A 23,464-nucleotide genomic window follows, 5' to 3' on the forward strand; every position below is an offset into this window, starting at 1 on the left:
AGCTTCTCATGATGGGCATGGCATCACCATACTCAAATTCTTCTTAGTTTCTTTATTAGTTTTTCAGCACAGTTAACTCTTTCTACGTTGACAAGGGTTTTTGTTTTACATTTTGTCATCTCAAAGTCTCATGACATCAGGCACCAGAATACACAAAAGTAGGCTCTTCACTTTGTACAGAGAAGAAAATAACAAATTCCATTAATAGTTCACTTTGACCAAAGAAGACAACCTCCGATGGAAAGCCACACGCCGGAGTACCCAATATACATATATATATAATGTATAGATATTTATAGATCTCATCTGAAAGAACACGGGAAAAAAAATCCAAGATTCACAGCGCTATCTACAGTAAAAGGGATTAATTCTACCAGCTTTTCAAACAGTCACATTCTATATTCAAAGGAAGCACGTGAGTGAATAGAACTAACAGACACTCCACTGGGCTCTATAATGGCTTAAGATGACAGAAGGGGGTGATGTGTGCCAAGGAAATGTGGATGCAGGTGTCCCCTCAGCCCCACACACACCCACCCACCCTCCACAGCCCTGCATTTTTCATTGCTCTCCCCTCTTCTCTGTTTTACTCATTTGAGGGCTTGTGGCAACTGATTTAGGCTCAGAGACAAATGGCTTCTGGTTCCTAGGTCAGGAGATTCTACCCAGTAAGGTGGATGAACAGGAAGTATATGGCACAGCCCTGGGCTTCAGCTGGCTGGAAGGGGCTGGGGTGTGTGGGGAGCCTTCCTCCTCTGCCTGGCCCTTGTTCATTTCAGGAAACGTTACCTCCCACCCCAGGACCCAGCAAGCCCCAGCCTGAGCCTACTCCAAATGGCTAGGATGGTGATTTGGGACTGCCAAGTCCTGCTATCTTGGGCCAGTTTTCTCCAAATGAACTCTCTCAGTGATGCCTACGTGAAACATTGGCATAGCTTGACTAGAACTCTCCCTAGAAATGCTTCCAGTGGCCTTGGCCATGCTGCTGCTGATTAAGTTGTCCTCCATGGAACCTAGGGGTGAAAAGGGGGTCTCTGGGGGAACTCTATAGGAACTCTGAGCCACCACTGCCTGCTGGCTTCCAAAGGCAGTCACCACGAAGTTCTCAGAGGCGTACCCCAGCCTTTAACCTCAGCCCTAGTCAGCTCCCTAGAGGCAGAGGACCAGGTGACTTTCTGCCTCAGGGCCTTGGCTCAGAAACGGGACAGGGCCAGGAGGCGGCAGACTGTGGGCTGGGACAGTCTGTGGGGTCCCTGCCCTCAAGGCCCTCTGTGTTCTGTCTTCCTTGGGCAGAGAAACCCCTTTCAGCCCCTACCTGCCTGGCCCTACAGCACCAGGCCCACCCACAGAGCACCAGGAAAACTGCTGTCTGGTTGAAGCGCCCCCTTGTGGCTACTGTTCAGATGATTGTCACGGGTGCTAAAATCAGAAACAGATGTGCTTGATGGTGGGGCTCGGGGGTGGGAAAGGGGCCTGCAGAGCTCCAGGGCTCCTGCCTCTGAATGCTCCCTGCTGCTGTCTCCTGGTTCTCATGCCAGTGCCTGAGCTGGACCCTGTTCCTGCTGTCCCAGCACCTACCGTCTCAAAACCCCATCCCACCTTCAAACCTGCCTGCTTGAGGGGGTCAACCCATGCTTTCTTTAATCCAGCATATTATCCTGGATCCTGGCCAGAGAAGGACTCAAAGTCTTCCCTTAGCTAATCTCCTTCTTCCCTGGAGCCCTGCCCTGACTGTGCCTGGGCCTTGGAAAACTGGAAGAGAGGGTCTAAGTCAGCCAAGTTAATGAGGTGAGGGGGGAGGGGGGGAGGGGAGGAGTGAGCCCCTCAAACCATCTGGAGACTGTTCCACTGCAGCATCTAGGACGGATCCCCTCATCTTTTTAAACAAAAGAAAAGTAACCCCATTTCCTCCCCTTCGCCCTCGCAAAAATAAACTAAAGGGGAAATGAGCTGCACAAGGATGGCAGTGGGACGTCGATGCAGGTTGGGGGGCAGGTGAGCATCTTCGTGGGACCAAGGGCTTCAACAGGACACCTCCATGGTGTGGTTGACCTGGCCCAGCCCCTCACTGCTCTCTGAGTGGGTGCAGGCCTGCGGGCGGCTGCCGTCCACCGAGCTGGCACTGGTGAGGGACGAGGTTCGAGAGCGGGCGAGACGGGTCATGCTGGCCGAGGGCACTGCAGACAGAGAGGGCACCGGGGGTGAGGACCAGCAGGCGGGGCCGGGCGCAGGCAGGCGGGAGAAGGATTTACGCAAGCAAAGCGGCCAGCGAGACCGGTTCTTCCGAAGAAGGCATGGAGGCTCATCCCAAGCCAGGGCTCTACACTTGCTCTGTCAAGCCCCAGGCATGCAACGCCAGCGACAGGGAGTGAGCCAAAGGGGCGGGGGGCCACGGAGGCCGGCAGGACCCTCCTCACAAGAGCTGGCCAGAGCTGTGGCCAAAATGGGGTGTCCTTAAGCTGGAGCAAGGATGGGACATTATTTTCAACTCTGCCTCCCTCAAGAGGATGATGGGGTAGGGGGAATGAGACCAGTTCTATAAAGAAGGGCAAGAGGTGTGATGGCCCCAGACTGCCCTAAATCCTGTTTCTGCCCTTATTCAGAGTTTTACAAGCGAGACTTGCAGGAAGCAAATTCTACCTTCCTGACCTCAACTAGCCACCTGTCCAGCTCAGGCATGGCTTGCCCCTAACCCCAGGGCCGACACCTCTGAGAAGTTCTGGTTCCAACTGCCAGAGTGTTGGAAGCCACGGGGCCCATGGCAACCTAGAAGGCAGGCTGATCTAAAACCCAGCCAATCTGGAGCCCTAAATGGGACAGAGCCCACGGAAGAGCAGGACACAAGAAGTTCCCATGGCAAGATGCGGCCTGGCTGCAGCACTGCACAGAGGAAGGAGCTGGGGCTCCTGGGGTGGCGGCGGGGGGGGAGCTGGGGGGCGGTCCATGCATTAGGGGAGGGGATGCGAGGCTACCTGCTCCTCCACTCAGCCTTCGGTCCTTCAAGTATGCAACTAAGAGAGAAGACAGAGCCAGAGGGGCAGGGTTGGGGAGACAGAACACGGGTGAAGAGGAGGTCCGGCGAGATGAGGGCGTCGAGATGGGTCAGAGAGGAGAGGAAGGCACAGAGCAGGCTGGGGGCAGGGCCAGAGCCTCAGGAAGCCCCCTCCTGCCCACCCACCGAAGCAGCGGCCACAGAAGGAACCACAGCACTGACTGATGTCAGTCTGGCCCTAGGAGTCGGGAGAGCAGGGTGGGGTGCTCGTCTCACCCCCCGATTCTCCAGCCTGGGCTGCAGCACTGGGGGCTCACGCCCACAACGCCTTTAAGGCCTATAACCTAGTGCCAGCACCCTCTCCATTCTGCTGGGGCTCACTCTCCCCGTGGACAGAACGCGGGAGGCCCGTATGACCTCCCAAATCCTTCCCAGCTCTTGGGCTGCCTGGTGGTATTTGTCCTGGGGCCCTGAGAATGGGTCCCAGCCCCGTGACAAGTACTGCTCACCCACCCGTCGCAGCAGCGTCCGCCAGGCACTTCCTGGGCTCAGCGCCCAGCCTCAGAGCCCCTGCTGGGTCTCACTGTGGGTCTTGGCCTCTTGCTGCCCTACTTCTCCACAGACAAGCTGGCAGGGGGCCCCGGTCCCCTGGGGGCGGGGGGTGGGGGTCTGTTCCTGGCTGGCCCCCCAGCCTTCCCCCACAGGCCTGTCCTCCCCAGAAGGCCCAAGCTCCAGAGGCTGAGGTCTGGGGCGAAGAAAAATTCGGGCAGAGGAAGTTTGCTTCCAGGAGGAGAGCCAGGCGCAAGGGGGAGATGGAAGGAACTGAGGAGATGCACGTGTGTCAACAAGGGGGCATGTGCGCTGGTGGTGCTCATGAGCAGTGTCTCACCCCCGCACGAGGGGAAGTCGGGGGCGGGCAGGGAGCCAGGTCCACCCCTCTTTCCTCGGGGTCTTCAGATATGCCACCCCCAGTTTGGCTGCCTTTAGCTCTCCTAACACCCAGATAGCCTCACATGCCTTCCCCAGTCCCCAGACTCCAAGTCCACTCCTCTGATGCCCCTGGTACCATCCGGCATCTTCTCAGCCCTTCTCAGGTGCTGTAGGCCCAGCAGGCGCTGGGTGGGGTGGGTGACTCACCCCTAGGCAGGCTTCCCCGGCAGGACTCAGCCCCGGGCCCTCCTCCCCAGAGCTGGGAGAAGAGTCCCCGACCCCAAAAGGCCCAGCCCTGTCAGGAGAACAGTGCCCCAAAGCTGGCCTGGGACAATCAAATTACAACCTAGGTGGAGATGCCCTAGAGGCCCCCAGGCACAGCGTCAGCCTCGACTTGCTGCCTGCCCCCCAGTCTCTAGGGCAGGGTGGGGTGGAGGTATACTTACTGTAGCCCATGCCTTGCAGGAAGTACTTGAAGGCTTCTGTCAGCTTCCCGGGCTGCAGGGCGAGGGACAGGTACGTGCTTTGTTTGCCTGCCTGGGATTCAGGGGGAGGGGAGGCTTCCCCAACCCCTGGCCAGGTAAGGGACGGAGAGAGGGCCAAGAGTCTCACCTGTGTGACCTGGGGGAGCCCCCCGGAATCTGCCATCTGCAGGGGAGAGACGGGGGTGAGCTGAGCAGGGGCCCCCTCACACCACACCCTGCCTGTCCCTGGCACATCCGGACAGGCTCCCCTGACCAGACACACCGTCCTGCTCTGCTCCCGCCTTGGCTGGGCCCCCAGGCAGGCCCCTCCCTGTGGCTGGGCACAGGGTGGGGAGGAGGGCCTCACCTTCAGGAAGGTCGTGGTGGTTGGATCCAGTTTGGAGTTGCACTCAACCTGGGGACAAGGAACAGGCTTCAACAGAGTGAGGCGCCCGAGGGCTATCAGGCGTCCCCCTGCCCCAGATGCTAAGGGAGGGTCTATCCCCAGGGTTGCGAGGCTCTACAGGTGAGGGAGGGAGTGCAGGGGGCAGACACAGGCACCTTGGCAAGGCCAAGGCCCTGGGGATCAGGAAGCAGCCCCCTGAGGGCCTGAGACCCTCTACTGCACTCACAACTGCTGCTGGGCTGGGGGCAGGGGCTGGGCAGCGGCCTCACAGCGAGCCAGGGCCACCTTGGCGGGGGAGGCTGGGAAAGCGCAAGGCACCCCAGAAGTCAGGCGTCAGAGGTGAAGGAGGGCCGAGGGTCAGCAGGAGACTCTGAAGCCCTGACCCTGCCGGGGTCGAGACGGCAGGCGCAGCCCACAGCCCTGCTCCCCGAAGCCCTCAGGCACACGGAGGGTGTCGCAGTTTGGGTGCACACTGGGGTCTTCTCTGGGCACTCCTGGACCCCTGACCCTCTGGGGGGACATGAACACCCCGGGCTGCCTGCCCTCAGAGTTCCAACAGGAGAGGTGACAAATGATCCCCAAACATAATGGATGCATGTGATGGTCAAAGAGGGACCATTGCTGTGCTCATGAATTGCTTATTTCATAACAAGTGAATCCAATTTTAGAGAAAAGAGAGATCTTAGTCTCTGGGCCTAAAATGGGTGGAAAGTGTGGAGAGGCTGCCGTGCTGCAGGGAGGGGTAGGGCGGGGCAATCAGGTGGGCCGGTCCTGGACCCAGGCCCCTCCTGTCTCCAGGCCTCCCTCACCTGAAGGATGGGGGCTGTCTCAGGCACTGGTACCTGGCAAGATGGTGGGGAAGTGGGATGAGAAGCCCACCATCCGGCGTCCCCCCGAGGCTTCCCGGGGCAGGGTCAGGAATTGGCCCCATTGGCCAGGAGCCAGTGACCCCTTTGCCCCTGCCACCCACTGGCACCAGGGCACAATCCCTCACTCACCACCCCCTCCTCGGCAGGTGCGTTATCCCCGACCACCAGCATCACAGGGCAGCTGCAGACACAGAGGAGAAGGGCTGTCTGGCCTGGGCACCGGAGAGGGGGTTACATAGGTAGGCCTGGCAGGCTGGAGGGGGCAGGGCACTCACCGGAGCGTCTTGGCGTTGGGCACTGTTCCAGGCCGGTTAATGTCCAGGTCTCTGCGGCTGCAGGGAGAGGCGGAGGTGGGTATCCCAGGACTGCATCCCGGGGCGGGGCTTTGGGGAATGTCCCCAAGCCTGACGCTGCCGTATTTCAACCCCGTCCCTCCACATGGCAATTATGGCCCAACAGCCCTGGAGGTGCTGGGCTGGCCCCAGATTGGGGGCTTACGCTCTAGCGTCTCAACGGTGAGACAAAGCCTCACACATGCCATTGGTAAACTGGGGAGACAGAGACCTGTTCTGCACAAGTAGGGGCCTGAGGGCTCCCCTCACGTGACTTCTTCCGGGACCCCCCAAGCCATGCCAGGTGGGCCCTCACATTTGGCTCTCATTACGGGCTGTGCACCACCACCTGTGCTGGGAGTCCCGTGCCTTAGAGGCAGGCAGGCCAGGGCTTCCCTCCTTCTCCAGTGTTTCTCCAGCACCATGCACACAGCAGGCGTTCAATAAATATTTGTAAGAGAAAGAGAAGGAGGGGCAGGCCAGCGTGGGGGGGGGGGGGGGGGGGGGGGCGGGCCGGCCACTCCCCTGCAGGGCAACCCCTAAGGGGCTTCAAGGAGCACTTAATCCAACCTCCTCTCAACTTAGGGATGTCAGCACTGAGGCTCAGGGCAGTGGGGGCAGCAGGTGGCGCCCACATCCCCCGCTGCTCCCACTGGCAACGCCCAAGGGAGGGGGAGGAGTGGAAGAGCTCTGCTCCCCCTCTGCCCCTCGCGGGGTGTGACCCTGGGCAAGAGGTCACCCCTCTCGGAGGCTCATCGGTCCACTCATCTACGAACTGGGAGAGTGTGTTGCCAGCCGTGGGCAGCTGTACCGGGGAGGGGGGGGTCCCCCAACTGCGTGAGCGCTCCCGTCCTGGTGCCGCCAGCTGGGACCCGAGCCGCCCACACCTGTTGTACATGTTCCAGAAGAGCTGCAGGTTGGCCTGGTTCACCACATTCCCGATCTGCTGCCGGTAGCTCTGCACCAACTCTGTGTTGCTCACCAGCTCCTCCTGGGCCCCGGGGACGGGGGATGAGCGCACGGGCGGCAGGGCAGTGTGGAGCCACAGACCGGGACTGGCTCAGAGGGGGCATCTCTGGCCGGAGCGGCCCCTGCCCCAGCCCCAGAGGTGTGGAGGGAGGGGGGGAGGGGGAAGGGTGTGTGGGGGGAGGGGGAAGGATGTGTGGGGGGAGGGGAAGGATGTGTGGCGGGAGCCCACGGCCTTGGGAGGGGAGGGGACCCCGCCCCATCCGTCTCCCCAGTCCGTCACGGGTGCTGCAGTCTCGCGGCTGATCCCGCGGTAGGGGTGAGGCATGTCTGATGCCCCATCACCCCGCCACCCTCTTCCTCCTGCCCGGCCGGGAGCGGGGGGCAGAATCAGGCCCTCGGGAGAGTCCCAACCCGCCGCTCCGGCTCCCGCGTGAGGACGGCTCCGCCCCCTTACCTGCCTGAAGAGGTGGGAGAGCACCGTGTCGGGTAAAGTGCTGGTCAGGCTGGAGAGCTGCGGGCCGAGGCGGAGCCAGTGTGAGGGACGGGACGCCACGCCCCGCCCCGCCCCACCCGCCCCCCCACCCATTCCAGGCGGACCGCGCTCACCTTGGTGGCCGCCCAGTCGATCCAGCCTTTGCCGTTGGGGTCGATGTTTATCAGCACCAGCCCCTCCACCAGGTCGGGGAAGATGAGCTGCCGGGACAGGGAGACAGGGCTTGGGGGGCGGGGCAGGGAGCCCAGTCTTCCCACCTGGAAAACGGACTGTAAAATTCTGGCCCTGCCCGTCTCACAGGCGGTTGCTAGGATCTGAAGAGAAGGCCGCGCTCTGCAAGGGCTTCAAGGTACCACTAATAACCAAGTGCCTTCAGCTGGGAGCCCCTGCCCATCCTCCTCCCCAACTGGAACCTTTCAAAACCCTTTTATTTGGAATCTATCTATGCCTATTTCGCTGTTTTTCAGCCCCTTTAATATACCTTTGAAGAGGTTACTATTGCAACACTAAGGATTAAACATCTTCAATGCAATATTTTCTTTCTTTGCTTTCATAGAAAAAACCCTAGTGATATTAAGAAACTGACCTCCCCAAAGCCTGTTTTGTGTTAGACATTGTAAAAGAGATTCGAGTTTTCTGTTCGACTGTCTGCCTGTGTTAGGGGAAAATGGTGATATATATACAATACTGAGGTCATGTCAAGGTTGTCTGGGGGTGGCTGGGAATAGTTGACAGTTAACAAAGTGGTTAAGTACTGCAGTGGAAATTGGAGTTGAAAATTCTTGGTCAGTTTTTTTGTTTTATTCTTTTTTTTTTTTTTGAAGAAAGAAATACTTTGAATCCTAAAAATTAAGTTTTTGCTTTTAGAGGTGGAAAGCTTGTGAGCTCCTACCCGACATGATGTTTCTGAAACCTCAATTTCTTTAAACCTCGCAAACTTATCATAAGTGTAATTTTAGATTAAAAAATGATTCATGTTTAAGTATTACCCTAATTAGTGAATGAGTGATTAGGATAATCCTTGTTTAGTGGCTGGAGTAATTAGCTGTATAGTTTGTTGCTAAGAGAAAGTCTGCTTTTGGATAATGGTTGAAGCAACTTATGGCTCATAGTGTTTTAAGGAATTGTATAGAAAAAGTAACCTTGTTTTTTTTTAAAGTTAATTTCCTTGGAGGAAAAAAAGAAAAAAGGACTTTTCCTAAGTGAAGAGGAAGTAGGGGGAGGAGGAAAGGAAGACAGGAAGGAAAGTTCCTGTGGGGCTGCCCCTGGGAGAGACCAGTCCTGGGATTAGTTACAGGGGCGGGTGGAGAGACTCACTGCAAACTTGGCCAGCACGTAGGCTCCGGCTCCCACGCCAATGCCAATCACGTACTTGAACCTGATAGAGAGCATGGCTGGTCACTCTAGGGGTTTCCCATGATTGCCATCCACAGCAGACCCACCCATAGCCCTCAGCGCTCAGCTGGAGCCTGCTGGCTCTGCGGAGATGGTGGGCGCCCCCTGGCCCCCAGCACAGGGGCAGGGCAGGGCGAGGACTCACCCAAAGTGCTGCACCACACTGGGGAGCATGGCGGCTAGCTGCTCCATGGAGGGGAACTGGTACCTGCAGGCAGAGCACCAGGTCAGGCCCAGGGCAGCCGGGGGTACAGGGCTGGGGAAAGCTGGGGAGTGGGTCGCTCCAGGTACCTACCCCTGAGGAAACTGCGAGGCCCCCACCTGCTGACCGGGGGCATCCACGTGACACACCACAAAGTGCTTGGTGATCTCCTGCATGTCCTCGAAGTTGAAGAAGGTATTGAAGCACAGCTTGTCTGCAAAGACAAAGCTCTCAGCTGTGGCTGAGCCGGGAGAGGCGGGCAGGGAGGCCCATGGATGCTGCAAGGGAGGTCGAGGCAGAGGTGATCAGCCTCATGGTTCAGCGGGGAAACCGAGACCCAAATGGCTAGGGGCACAGAGCTAAGTGTGAGTGGGGATCTAAGGGGCTCTGTGAAGAGGGAGGGGGGCCTCTCTGTTCCGGGAGATTCGAGGCAGTGGAGGGCCAAAGGACGCTGAGGTGCACTTACGGTTGAGACCCACGTCATGGTAGGTGAGGATGGCCGGGCGGTTCCCCTTGGGGGAGCCCCGGATCACCACGTGCAGAAGGCCGTAAGGCGTCTCGATGTCGTGCTCCTGCAGGGGAGAGACAGCGCTGGACACTCCGGGCAGCCCCCAGTCCTGGCTCTTCCGGGAAATGATGCTGTGGGGCAGCCTGGGGGCTGCTGGGCCTCTGGCGGGACTTTCACCCCCATAGGGTGGGGCGTCCCCTTCTCACCACCCCCAGCCACCCCCAAAGAGGACAGACCAGAGGGAGCACCCCTTCCCAAGGCTGTTCAGCACAGGGGCAACGTGAACTGGTCTGCATGTGAAAGTTCTGGTCTCCTCTGCAAACCAGCCAGTGGGACGAGCTGCCACTGCCCAGGCCCAGGCTCAGGCCCTGCTGCACTCAGGCCTGCAGGGTCCAGTGAAGCCCATTTTCCCCATCTCATTGCAGCCCCTCCAGGACAGCTCTGCCATCCCCACTGAGTCCCGCCCCCACCATGTTCCCCCTCGACTCAGAAGCCTTCAAAAGGGCCGCAGCTCCTGAAGGGGACTGGCCTCAGCAGCTCACCTAGAATCCACGGCAAAGACCCCTTGCTAGCCAGCCCAGCCTCCCACCCCGACACCTGCCTCTGGTTCCACCTCCAGGCTCTTGCTCCTGCCCCTCTGTGATCCCCAAGGCCTCCCTCAGGCTAGACTCCCACCCCCTCCCCAAAGGCCTTCTGCAGCGGCCACTCTGAGGTCCTCTCGTGTTCACGCCTTTGCTTTCGCTGCTCAGGGTCGTCAGTTCTCCAGGAAGCAGGAGCCGGATGCTGCAGGTTCAAGACCCGCTCCGGCCCCTACTGTGTAACTCTGAGCAGGGCATGCACTTCTCTGTGCCCCAGCCACCGCTGCCTAAGCCACCTCATCAGGACTCTGTGAGAACTAAACAAGCTGGTATCTGCCGAGTGTTTAGCACTTGGAAAGGGGCCCAGAAAGGGGGCTGCCGTGGGTGGGCATCTCTAAGCCCTGGGGAGGTGCCCTGCTGGCTGGTCCTTCTGCAAACTATTCCCTCTTGGCCACTCATGGGGAGGCTCCAAGAGGGTCTCTCAAAGCTGAATAAACAGCCCTGCTGGCACCAGGGGGAGTCCTGGGAACTACAGGGGGGTGGCCCCAGGGAGTTGGAGGTGGGGCTAGGGTCAAGGACAGTCAGATGTGACTGAGCACCTACTGTGTGCCAGGTGTTATGCAAGAGAGAAGGAGCTCGTTTCCCCATCTTTCAAGTGGAGGACACTAGGATGCTCAGATTCAGAGACAACCTAAGTTCTTGCCTCCGACAGGTAAGTGGAGACTCAGGCAGGGAACATCTTCTTGGAGACTGGCCTTCTTGGGTCTGGGCTCAGAGGACCACTGTCGAGGCCTGTCTCCAGTGGGGAGAGACAAGGCAGTGCCAACCCTGTGGCTCGAGGCTGCACCCCGGGAGCCACACTTCTGGGAGTCCTCCAGGCAGGCCCGAGCCCGCCATAGCCTCCCCACGGCCCAGGCCTGTCCTCCCTCAGGGCTATCAAAACAAGGAACAATTCCTGCTCACTGACCACTGATCAGATGCTTTTCATGTATCTTCTTATTTATCCTCACAGAGGAGGAAACTGAGGCTAGGAAAGAACTGACTTGCCCAAGGCCAAGTTCCGAGAAGGCAGAGGGGGACCTTGCCAGGGGCCAGCCTCAGGCTGCTTTTTTCTGAAGAAGACCTCAGGTTCCATGCAAGAGACTTCTGAGCAAGCAGCCCCTCCACAGGGTGCGCGTCCCTGCTGGGGCCCCTGCCTCATCCCCACCCCCCAGGCTCTGTTGGCGCTGGAGGGCAGGGCCTGGGGCAGGAAGCGTGCACAGTGCTAAGGAAGGTGGGATGGGGCAGGAGGGGCACACGGTGTCATGGAGGGTGGGCTGGGGGCAGGAGAGGGCGTCCACAGCACAAGAGCTGCAGTGCACTTCCTGCGGCATAGTTCTTGGAGCGGGGTCAGCTCTAGCCAGCAGAGCGCAAGTCAGGGCCCAGGGCGTGGTCCTCCCAGATCTCCACCGCCCCGTGGGTGTGTGTGTGAGGGCAGTGTCTGCCCCTCCCAGTCCCGGTGTGGCCGCCCAGGTCCCCATGCCCCACCAGGGGCAACGGGACTAAGTCGCAGCGCTTGCACCACTAAGGCTCAGGCCCCTGGGGATGGGCTGGGCTGGGCTGGGCCTGGACAGGCCATCGGGAGCACCAGCCCGGTGGCCCACTGATCTTGGCTCAACCCTCCACCGACCTCCCTGCACCCTCTCGACCCAGGAGTGCAGATCCAGGTAATCCTGATAGAGGCCAAAGGTCCCCAAGAGGGGGGCCCCAAAGGCCGCAGCCAGACGCGCTTTGAGTCCCCCGATCCCCAGGGCCGAGGGCTCTCATTGGCTCTTGGTGACGTCAGAGCCCGTCCCCGCCTCCAGGTGGGCGCCAGCTCGAGGCACTGCGGCAGCAAGGGAGGGGGCTCTAATGTCCTCTCTCTCTGCCTGTCCGGCTCCCCTCATCTGTGACCTTGAGTGCTGCGGGGGGGGGCGGGGGGGCCTTCTGAGTGCGCGCAGGGCTGCTTGGATTCCTCCCATCAACCGCATCAATAATTCAAGGACCGGGTCTGCAGCGGCGGGTAGGCGCTGACGTCGTTGCCTGGGTAGAGGTCGGCCCCATGGCCTCCGGACCCGGCAGGGCAGGCTACGGGGTAGAGGGGTATGTGTGCCCCTGCCTCTCCCTCCTGGAGTTAGAACAGCACCGAGCCTGGGCACCTGCTGCCCCCAGACAGAAGAAGGAGGCACCCTGGTACCCCCGGGGCCCCTAGCCCTGCAGGTTCATCCCTCCAGCATTGCCTTCCTACGCCCAGAAAATAAGGCGCAGCGACCCCCTTCTCCCTTCAGGGACCCCAGCCTGACGGACCAGTTAACACCATAACCCAGACTTCCCTACTTCTGCCTGACTAGCACCCTGCAGTCCCCCAAACAACCAAGACAACCCGCGCAGGGTCAGGAGGTGTCTGCCGGCACAGACACGCAGGGAACAGCTTCCACAGGGCTGAGGTGGTCACAGGCGCCAGGCAGAGCCAGGTGGGCACATGCCAGGCGGAGGGCACACCGTCAGTGGAATATACACATGCCTACACACCGATCCGTACAGGCTTACAAACAAGTCACAGCCCGTTCCAGTTTGTGCAGAGATTTCAGCCTTCCCCGCCCTTCCCTGCGGACCCTGACCAGCAGCTACCCACAACCGCTGCAGCAGACCAGGGTGCCTGGAACCTGCTGGCCTTGCCCAGTGACCCCCAAGGTGAGGCGACTGAAGGCAGAACCACCACCAGACAGAGGTAGAGGGATCCCCTCCCTCCCCGCCCGCCGCGCCACCGCCAGACTCCGCACTCACCCCATCCCAGCACTCCGGCATCTTGCTGAGGGAGGCGACCCGCCTCGACTAGGAAGGGCAAACAAAGGCCTGAGTCACCAGAGTCCAGAGAGAGGGGGCAACGCAAGTAGGAGACCAGCGGCTCTATGACGGGGCACAGCTCCCGGGCCATTTATATGTAGAGCCAGGGGGTGGCGGGGGGGGGGTGGGGCCCTGGGCTGGCCCCTCCTCCCTGCGGGGTTTCTGAGCAGCCACTCGCTCACCCGGAGCCCCTGCTCCCAGATTGGCTTTCAGGAGACAAACTTGGCTCTGATTGGCTTCCAAGGTTCTCACTCACCCCATCTCCTGCTCCTCCCACCCCCAGAAAGACATCAGTCTTGATGGTCCCCAGCCCCTGCAGCCGGCCCACCCCCAGCACAGAGGCTCACAGCAGCGGCTGCACACGGGTCCTAGGAAGACAAGAGGCCACGTGTACAGGTGTGCCCTGTGACAGGCACACAGGAGCCTCTCAAAGACGAGCACACCGAAGCAGGGCAGGGTGGACCACACAGGCATGCCCTAGACGGCAGAGCCCTTGACCCATACCCTGGGAGCAGGGAGGGCCCGAGAGCGCCCCAAGCCCAGCCTCCACGTCAGAAAGGCCTAGATCCCTTAACCTTGAGGGGATACGGGGAGTCACTGCTGCCTGGGGCAACCTGGGTCATGACCCTACTCCAGGGGACTGCTCCTTCTCCACCCCCAGGGTCTCCCCTTGGGCAGCCCCCACTTTGCCCACATGTATACGCAGCACCTGCTCATGCTGGGGAAATGGGGCCAGGGGGCCTGGGCAGATTGCAGGACCAGGGAGATGGTGGGCACACACCAGCTCTGCCCTCCCCCACCCCCACCCTGCAAAAGGGGCTGGAGGCCACTAGAGACAGGAGGAGGGACGGGAGGCAGCTTGTCCATGTGGGCATGCCCACCTGCCGCAGACACACCCAGCCCTCTTTCCTGGGGCCACCCAGCCTGGGGCTTGGCTCTCGAGTCTCTGGGGAGCAGGATGCTCGAGCCGCCTCCCGCCTCCCGCTGTCCTGAGCAGCAGGACAGGTGCTGGAGGTCACGTGGCTCAAGATTTGGGGGTGGAGCTGGCCAGAGACATGCAGGCAGAGTAAAGAGATTAGAAGGGGCAGGGAAAGGAGAGCAGAGAAGGAGAGGAAATAGGCCAGGGAGGGGAGCAGAGGAGGGAGCCCAAGGGCTGAGAGAAGCAAGAGCAACAGAGAGAGGGAGGGGTGTGGGCCCCTGTGCCCCCATTCTGTCTCTTTGGTGAGGGAACACGCCACTCGTCCCAGCCTATGCCGACAGCCCTGCACGCTGGCTGGCTGCCCTGGGGGAAGGTGGTCACCTCCCCATTTCTGGGTGCCTAGTGACCTGGCCAGCACCTGCCACGTATGCTATTCCTGGCCATGAACTCTGCCTGGGGGGCATCAATAACTTTCCTTGCCCCTCTCTGACCTCTCGCACTGCGGGCCTAGTGCAGAGTGCTGGGGGCCTGTGGTCTCCCAGGGCAGCCGGGGTGTGGAATGGGCTATCCCCCAGTCCCTCCTGTTCTGTCCATGTTCCCTGTTCCCTGCAGCCACTTCGGCACAGGCAGAGGCTCTGGCAATTGAGGTGGTGTGCAAGAGCACAGCCCTGTCTGCAGACAGGCCCACAAAATCCTCCCATATGCTTCTGGAAGAGGGGCAGGGTGGGGTGGCCTCCCACCCTTTCTGCCACTAAAACCCTGCCCCTTCATGGTCCCCATCCAACCTTATGCCCACCTGAACCTCTGAGTAGCCTTTCCCACCCTTGGACCTGGGAGATCTCAGACACTGCCCACCCCAAGCCACGGCCTCCCAATTCTGCTCAGCTCAGTGGTTTCAAATCCACAGACCTGAGTTTAAATTCCAGCTTCCCCACCCACTAGCTGGGTGACCTTGGACAAGATTTTTAAACTCCTCTGTGCCTTAGTCTCAACTGTCAAATAGGAATTGTGCCTTCCTCACAGAGCTGCTAGGATGAAGAAAAGACTCATACATCACTACATGTAGCGGCCTATATGCAGGCCTATATGTAGGCCTCTCCCAGGCCTGCCCAGGGGAGAGATGGGATAATCTGTGTGTCTCTCCAACCTGTTGGCCTCCTCCCTGGAGGTTGTACAGTTGTGGCTGAATAAGGCAGGCTCAGGTCCTGCTAGCCAAACCCTGCTAGTCTTTGCTGTGTGACCTCAGGCAAGTCAGTCAACAACTCTGAGCCTCCACATCTGTAAATGGTAGAAAAGCAGTGTAGCTGCTTGCACAGGTAGCCTTAGGGAGCAAGGGTAACACATAATCTTCACAAACCTATGAGACAGGATGAAGTGCTGAAGCACAGAGAAGTAAATTCTCCCACTCAGCTGGTAAGCAGTGGAGCTCAGCACCCCGGGCCTGAGGTCACATTAAGAGTAGGAAATGCTTAGTACCGTATCTCCCACGTGCCATACTCCATCCAGATGCTTTGCACATGTTACTTTATTTTATCCTCTGAACACCCACTTTACAAACAAGGAAAATGAAGCACAGAGAGGTTCTGTAACCTGCCCAACATCACACAGCCAGTGGGTACAGAGCCAGGAACCACACGCAGGCAGTCTGGCTCTAGTGGCCACTAGTCACAGCCCAGGGTCTGAGTGCCCAGCCCAAGGGCACCAACCCTGACCCTGCAGACACCCGGGGAGGGCTGAGCTGCCTGCCTCACTCTACAAATGAGGCAGTGACCTGTACTGGAGGTCAGGTGGCAGGGCCAGGACCTGGACGCAGGTCTTCCTAGTTCTAGTTTGTCCTTCTGCCTCCCCCACTGGCTGGGCCCACTGAGGCAAGGGACTGAGCAGGATAAAATCCCTGCCAGGCCTTGGCCCAGACAAGGGCCATCCTGGCAGCTGCTTTACTGAAAAAACAATTAAAAGAAAAAGCAGCCGCTGTGTGGTATACCCAGAGTACACAGTAAGGCACCTTTCAACACATGCTGCACTTTACCAAGCAAAGGATCTTGAGAAACAAGGTCCCACACACATGGGGTGACCACCCTAGTCTGGGCCCAGCAGATGGGTGCAGAGGACCCCAGGATTCTCATCACCTATTTCACCCTCCAATCTGCCTCCCAGGGTGCGTGTGTTTTGGGGGCTGGCAGTCAGCACCGTTGGCGTCCAGTGAGCCCCACTCAGTGTCGGGCAGGGGCTGATTGCTCTGGACTTTATTTCAGCAGCCCCCTCCTGTGGAGGAGGGTCTGTTTGTTCACACATTCCAGCCCTCATTTGGAGCAGGGAGGACAAAGGGAACTCTGGCTGGGCCTGGGCCACCTTGTGGACACCTCCCCGGCCTCTAGTTCCCCACTCCCCCAGGCCTCATCCTGTCTTCTCGAGCTCCAGAGGCCTTTGTGTTTGGAGCTGGTGCTCCCAGGAGACCAGAGCACGTGCCCAAGGGCCACTCTGATGCCTCTGCTTGCGTCCTTGAAGGACGGGTGACCCAGGGTCAAAAGCACAGTTCGTATCCAGATCCTCAGATCCTGGCTGCAGCTCCGTGCGCCTGGGAGAGGAGCCGGCGGGCCACCCCTCCTTCCACGTCACCCCTGCGTCCAGACCACGAGGCTGAGGCTGTCACGGGGCTGGGAGACTGACCCAAATTGGATGGTGGCCTGGGGGCTAGCTCCTGCCAGCCAGGAGGAAGGTCCCAGAAAAGTCTGACTTTGTTCAGTAGGTTATGATGGCCAGCGGGGCCCTGGAGCCCTGTGAGGCTCCCATTGTGTCTGCTGTCATGCCTTTTCTGAGACCCGGAAATAAACGGCCACTATGGGACTCACAGGGGAGGAATGGTTGGCCAAGTGAGCCAAATCAGAAATCATCATGCAGAGAAATAAAAACAAAGAATGATTTCAGTTTCACAGGGAATCTGGCATCAAACTAAAGAGGACATGGTTGTCCTGGGCAACTGTTGCCATGGAAACAGGAGCTATTTCAGAGCATCAACCTGGCTTTCATAGGAGGAAAGTGCTGATTCAGATGACAGCATCCTCACTCCCCCAGACCTCTCCTCCTTTCCCTGTCCTGTTCAAGGAGAGAGGGGACATTTCTCCACGGGACAGAGGGGAGGCAAAGCCACTGTGAGCAGTGGGGGTGGTCCTGGAGGCTTCCAAGTGCCCAGTCCCTGTGGCTTCAGGCTGGGGGCACGTGGAAGGGCTGTGACCCTCCTCTGAAACAGGCTGGGTGGGGGAGGGGCCAGCCAGCAGCTGGTCCCCATCTGGGGAGGCTGAGCAGAGACCTACCTTCCAGTCTGTGTCCACAGCCAAGAGGAAGGTGTCGGAATTCTCCTAAAGCAAGGCAAACAGAGGGGGTGGCTCGTTAGGCCCCAGGCTGGGCCAGGCAGGGAAGGCAGGCGGCCACAGGGGCTCTGCCTTGAGCAGACTCGCTTGCTGTTCCCCAGGTTATCTTTTCTTTTTTTTGGCCACACCATGCGACATGTGGGATCTTAGTTCCCAGGAGAGGGATCAAAGCCGGCCCCCTGCAGTGGAAGCACGGAGTCTTAACCACTGGACCGCCAGGGAATTCCCTCCCAGTCTATCTTAATGTTAACAAAAGTGACAGAGGGCTTCCCAAGTGCCGGGCATCAGGCCATTTAGTACCTGACAGATGAGGCTACGAGCAGCTACACACATTGATTTTACCTGTTAATTTTTTTTTACCTATTAATTGAAAACGTGAAGATTTCCACTTTGCAGGTGAGAAGGGTGAGGCTCAGAGAGATGGAAGCACATGGCTAGAAAGTGATGGAATAATCTCTGACCCCAAATTCTTGCTGTTCAGCACTTTGCCCGCTGTCCCCACAGATGACTTTTGAGGTCGCCCATCAGGGCACAAGCGCAGAGGCGGGCCTATCACACCCACTTTAGGGATGGAGAAGCTGAGGGAGAAGGGGGCTTTTCTGACCTGCACAAAGGCACTGTCTGGGCCTCTGCAGTAGCTGCTCCCACCTTTCCAGACCTGCCTTCTTCATGCTCTCAAAGCACCAAAATCCCCTGCTTTTAGGCTCATTTATGGTGACTGGTGTGAGTCTCTGATTGGTGCCCATCCCTCCCACTGGACTGCAGGCACCGGGAGGGTATGGACCACGTTCGGCTCAGCTCTCAGCATAAAGCCTGGCATGGACCAGGCTCCTCAAACACAAACAGATCTGGATGAACAAGTCTAACTTCATGAGTGAGGGGAGCACGGCTTACATATACCCACTGTTTATAAGGTGGGAGAAATGGAGACTGGAGGAATGGGGGCCTGAACCCCATGTGTCTGCGTCGCCAGGCTCTCCCCGATGCAGCCCGGCGGCCCTCAGACACTCTACACCCGCCCTGGGTCTCTGTCTGGGGAAGGAACCTCATGGGGGGATCCCACATATCCAGGAAGAGCAGAGATCTGGGGCCTCTGCCCTGCCTTCTGCTGTGTCTGTCTAGAACCCTCTCTGCTCTCCTCTGCTCGCTGTGGGCAGATCACTTAGCTTCCACGCCTCAGTGTCTGTGAGGATTAAACAAGGGGCACAGATAGCAGTCACTCTCTCCTTGGCACTGCTGCACTGGACTCTGTGTGCTACAGATGCTACTGAATACATATGTGGATAAATGAGACAGACGAGAACCAGGATATTATGGGAGGACAGCAAGCGAAGGGCAGGGCTACTAGGTGCAACAAGGAGGAAAATGAACCCAAGTCACAGGAGCAGGGAGGAAAACACTGAAAAGCAGCGAACCTGATGTTTTCACCCACCTGCATTCTGGCAGTTGGAGTGGGAGGGGTCATGGAAAAAATCAGACAGCACTAGAGGCTCTCGCACGAAAAAGGAAAGCCAGCTCTCAGATGAAATCAACAATGGCTTTCCTCCCCTCCTGGTTCCTCCAGGGCCTGGGGGCTCTGCCTGGGGAGGGGAGGAGAGCATGGTGGCCACTCCTGGACCCTCCAAGGAAGGGGGCAGGGGTCTGGGGGAAAGGGTCGAGGCTGGTTATCAATGAATCCTCTTACCTTGGAAGACCTTGCCCGAGGGGGGGCCAGGGAAAGAGATGCAGGAGATTTTCAAGGGGATGGGAAGCTTCAGATGGGCAGGACCCCAAACCAAGAAACAGCAGGCATAATACAAGCCAATCCAGAGACACTGGAGGCCTGGGAGGAACCACATGGACATTCCAAGGAAAACCGGTGGGCGAGAGGGCCCAGCTGAGAGGAGGGGAGCAGGCCCAGGAGCGGCCTAAGGAGACCCAGGTGGGGATGCAGGCATGGGGAGAATCAATGATTCTTCCACAGAGCCCTGGACACACCAGGCAAAGACTTCAGAAGCAAGCGAGTCTGAAATGGCGGAGGGACGGTGGGTAACCGTGTGGAAGTATTTGCTCCTCAGTGCATTCAGGGAATTTGCACCTGGGAGGTTGAGGAAGATTTAAAAAGTGAAAAGGACTGGCACTTCTGTCCCGTGCAGGTGGACAGGGGAATCTGTCTGTGGGTATAACCGCCTGGGAGAGAGAGGCAGAGAGCGAGGCAGAGCTTCAAGACAGGACTGCACCAGTTGTCACTGAAATCTGCAAAGGCCACACTGGGAGCACCTAGGAGGATTCTGGGGGGTTGAGGATGGGGCCACTAGTCCGCCTTGGGAAAAGCAGATGTGACCAGTGACCAGGTCTACAGGGCTTGTGCTGACCCGAGAAAGGAGAGAAACTCAGCTGGGGATTCGCAGCCTCCGTGGAGGACTGAGACGCAGACCATCCTGCAGGGGAGCCAACTCTGGTCCAGGCGGGATGAGGTGAGAGACACCAAATGCAGCAGGAAGAAGGCAGAGCCCAGGGACTGGTCAAAGGGGCTCAGGGAGGGAGGGGCAGCGAGGTGCTGGGCCAGGCTGGGCAGAGAAGGGGTGCGAGGGGCCCTGCCAAGGTGGGGGGTAGAAGAGACAGGCATGGTACGTGTGAGGCCAAGGTGCCCTGCGCGCTCTGTGCCACCCACAGCTGCACACCCCATACCGGCAGGCAGCCCCCTACCCCTGAGCCCTGGTGATGAGTGCAGGGGTCCCTGAGAGCCACCATCCGGCCCACCACGCCCTCACAAGAAGGCTGGTGTCTGCTCGCATGCCTCGAAAGATGGGCTGTTTGTGGGGAGGAGGGACTTTTCAGAGAGTTCTGAAAAACTTCTTTCTTCTTTCTTCTGAGCTGCATCACAATCTATAGCTTCCACCCGACCCAAGTCTTTACTGAGAGCCTACTGTGTACCAGGCACTGTGCTAGGAACTGGGGAGATCGGGGAACCAAACGGATAGGGTCTCTGCTCCAGGAGCCTGTGGGGCAGAGCCCGAGAGCCCTAATCACCGGAGGGTGTGCGGGTGTCAATATTAGAGCCGGTGGTAGGAGAAGGCCTTCCTGAGGAGGGGGCATCTGAGCAGAGCCTGAACAAAACGAAGGGCCAGCCCTGAAGAGTCCTGCGGCTCGCGTGTCCCAGGCAGAGGAAAGAGCCGGGAATATGACCAGCCTGTTCGAGGAAGAGCAGTGAGCCTGGGAGACAGGACAGGAGCCAGCAGGGGGAGGGGGTGCAGAGCACACCCTGGGCCCCAGGAAGGACTGTGGCTGCAACTCCGAGTGCTACGGCAGCCACTGGCCAGCTGGAAGCAGAAAAGTGACATGATGTGTGGAATTTTTAGTTTACGCAAAAAGGATAAAATTACGGGGGTACCTTACCAAAGCCAAGAACAATAGTTAAAAACAGGCCTCAGGAGGGATGGTGGCCAGTAATAGAAATCAAATCTGGTCAGTCTAAGCAAAAAAGGGAAATCTATAATTAGGATACAAGGGTGCCTTACCAAACCAAGGGCAGGACTCAGGAAGGGCTGGAACAAGTGAACGGAACACATCAGAAAGCCAGGAATGACACGATGTATTTTACAAGGTTGTACAGAGCAAGGAGACCAGTGGGGAGGCTCCTTGAAGCAGAAGGAAGGCGGGTGGGGCTGCCGTGCGGAGGCGAAGAGTGGAAGAGAACGTGCGAGGCCAAGGTGCCCTCAGCTTTCTGTGCCGCCCACAGATGCACACCCGCACCAGCGGGGAGCACCTGGGCAAGAGATGATGGGGGCTTGGAACAGGGAGGAAGTAGAATTAGAATCAAAAGTCTACCAAGTGACCAGCTCAACAGCTGTTCCCCGACCATTCCTGGGGGTTGCCCTCAGGTAATCAGGTCTCATAAGTTAACTTGAGGTTCTGTTTTAAAAGTAAAACTGCACCCTAGGAATTCCCTGGTGGTCCAGTGGTTAGGACCCCCGCGCTCACACTGCTGAGGGCCCAGGTTCAATCCCTGGTCGGGGGCGGAGGCGGGCGAAACTACGATCCCGCAAGTGGCGGGGCAAAAGAAAAAAAAAGAAGACTGTACCCTTCTTGGGGACAAGACTGCTGGCCTCATGTGGTTGGGCCCCTGGCACCTGGACAGCCACTCTGTCCCAACATGTGGAACTCAGCAGCTCTTGGGCTTATCTCCTTCTGGAGGGAGAATCTGGGAGGCTGGGGCAGAGCAAAGAAGGGTGTGCCGAGGATCCAGGGACTGGGCTCCTGGCTTCCCCACCTGGAAAGCGAGGGGGGCTGGGCGGCATAACCAGCAGGGACCTACAGCCGTGATGCCCCAGAATTCTATGAGCAATGGACCCATAGCTTTTCCCTGCAGGAGGGAAAGGGAAGCTGTGCTGGGTGTTACCACAAGAAAACGTAAGAATCCGCCTGCCAACGCAGGGGACACAGGTTCGAGCCCTGGTCCGGGAAGATCCCACATGCTGCGGAGCAACCAAGCCTGTGCGCCACAACTACTGAGCCTGCGCTCTAGAGCCCGCGAGCCACAACTACTGAAGCTCTCGCGCCTAGAGCCCGTGCTCCGCAACAAGAGAGGCCACCGCAATGAGAAGCCCGAGCACCGCAATGAAGAGCAGCCCCTGCTCACCGCAACTAGAGAAAGCCTGCTCACATTAACGAAAACCCAACGGAGCCAAATAAATAAAATTAAGAACATTTTTTAAAAATGCTATTAAAAAAAAAAGAAAACGTGGGTAGAGCTAATTCTGAAATCTAACGCCTGGTGTTCAGACGAGGGCCCTTTGGGATAAAATAACCACCTCAGATGCCTTGATGCCACTGCTCCTGGAAACACTGCTGGTGATACTTTCCCTCATACCTCAGGGGCTTATGAGGAAAAAAGAGAGGCTGCAGACATGAAAGGCCCAGGTAGTTGGGGAAGCATCGTGACCCTACTGGAGGCAGCACTGCCCAGCGGGGACGCTCTTGGGGCTCAACAGCCGCCCACAACCAGGGGTTGAATACGGGCCTCATTCCCCAAGAGCTGTGTGACCCTGGCCAAGTGAGTTAACCTTTCTGTGCCTCGGTTTTCTCATCACTAAAATGGGAATAACTCTTCTACAGAGCCTTCCAGCCTCAAAGACAGCCAAAGCCACAGCGAGGTTGGCTGGGTTTTAGCTGCGTGGGCGTTCAGCCCACCAGGAACTCTCCCAAGGCGGGGACAAGGCTTCTCAGGGTGGCTCACGGGATGGAGGGCCATCTCCTAGCCATCAGCAAGACTATTTGTCGTGAGGTGGATGGACCTAGAGTCTGTCATACAGAGTCAAGTAAGTCAGAAAGAGAAAAACACCGTATGCTAACACATATATATGGAGTCTAAGAAAAAAAAAAAAAGATCATGAAGAACCTAGGGGTAAGACGGGAATAAAGACACAGACCTACTAGAGAATGGACTTGAGGACACGGGGAGGGGGAAGGGTAAGCTGGGACAAAGCGAGAGAGTGGCATGGACATATATACACTACCAAACATAAAACAGAGAGCTAGTGGGAAGCAGCCGCATAGCACAGGGAGATCAGCTCCGTGCTTTGTGACCACCTAGAGGGTTGGGATAGGGAGGGTGTGAGGGAGGGAGACGCAAGAGGGAAGAGATATGGGAACATATGTGTATGTATAACTGATTCACTTTGTTATAAAGCAGAAACTAACACACCATTGTAAAACAATTATACTCCAATAAAGATGTTAAAAAAAATAAATTAAAAGAAAATAGACTAAAGGGAAGGCGCGCGGTTTCCTTCTCGGTCACGAGGTGGCGCCCTCCGCCCTCAGGACCGCGATGGGGCGACTCACCAGCTCAGTGGCGTCCTGGCCCCGGAGCAGTGGCTTCTCCTCGGGGAATCGCAGCTCCTGCAGGCCGGCCATGGTCCCGTCGTGGAGCAGGAGCCCTAGCGAGGGAAGGCGAGGACGAGGGTTGGGCCCTGCTGCGACAGGCACGCCTGGGCCCTGCTCGGACTCTCTCGGCGGGCGGAGGGGACAGCGCAAGCCCGGGCTGGGGCAGGGGCACCGGGGACCACACCGATCCCTCCATCCCCGGAGCCCCGGTTCCCAAGCGCAGGCCCAGCGCGGCGCTTCACCCGGGCAGCAAGGCTCCGTCTGCAAGACTCGCCTGCTTGGCTCAGGGAAGGTCATTGTATT

The 23,464-nt window shown here is 58.4% G+C and overlaps 1 protein-coding gene across 4 annotated transcripts; it reads right to left on the reverse strand.

Moving 5' to 3' along the window:
- Nucleotides 1-37: 37 nt before the first annotated feature.
- On the reverse strand, nucleotides 38-23,208 carry NDRG4 (NDRG family member 4). Of its 4 annotated transcripts, XM_027119733.1 has the most exons (16): nucleotides 23,120-23,191; nucleotides 17,237-17,281; nucleotides 9,519-9,624; nucleotides 9,146-9,266; nucleotides 8,996-9,058; nucleotides 8,773-8,833; nucleotides 7,569-7,655; nucleotides 7,417-7,473; nucleotides 6,881-6,984; nucleotides 5,937-5,993; nucleotides 5,791-5,842; nucleotides 4,754-4,801; nucleotides 4,535-4,570; nucleotides 4,369-4,420; nucleotides 2,973-3,011; nucleotides 38-2,177 (listed from the first exon to the last, which is right to left on the reverse strand). In XM_027119733.1, the coding sequence occupies exons 1-16, from the start codon at nucleotides 23,189-23,191 to the stop codon at nucleotides 2,023-2,025; spliced, it is 1,155 nt and encodes a 384-aa protein (XP_026975534.1). In that variant the 3' UTR covers nucleotides 38-2,022. The 4 variants fall into 4 exon arrangements, with proteins under 4 accessions (XP_026975534.1, XP_026975536.1, XP_026975537.1 ...); XM_027119735.1 differs by lacking the exons at nucleotides 17,237-17,281; nucleotides 23,120-23,191 and adding an exon at nucleotides 12,944-13,105; XM_027119734.1 differs by lacking the exon at nucleotides 2,973-3,011 and having other exon boundaries at nucleotides 1,696-2,177; nucleotides 23,120-23,208.
- Between the last annotated feature and the right edge of the window lie 256 nt (nucleotides 23,209-23,464).

This window comes from Aethalodelphis obliquidens, unplaced genomic scaffold (assembly GCF_003676395.1).
Source record: "Aethalodelphis obliquidens isolate GAN/ISIS:26980383/991018 unplaced genomic scaffold, ASM367639v1 scaffold20, whole genome shotgun sequence".
In the NCBI taxonomy this organism is placed as follows: Eukaryota; Metazoa; Chordata; class Mammalia; order Artiodactyla; family Delphinidae; genus Aethalodelphis; species Aethalodelphis obliquidens.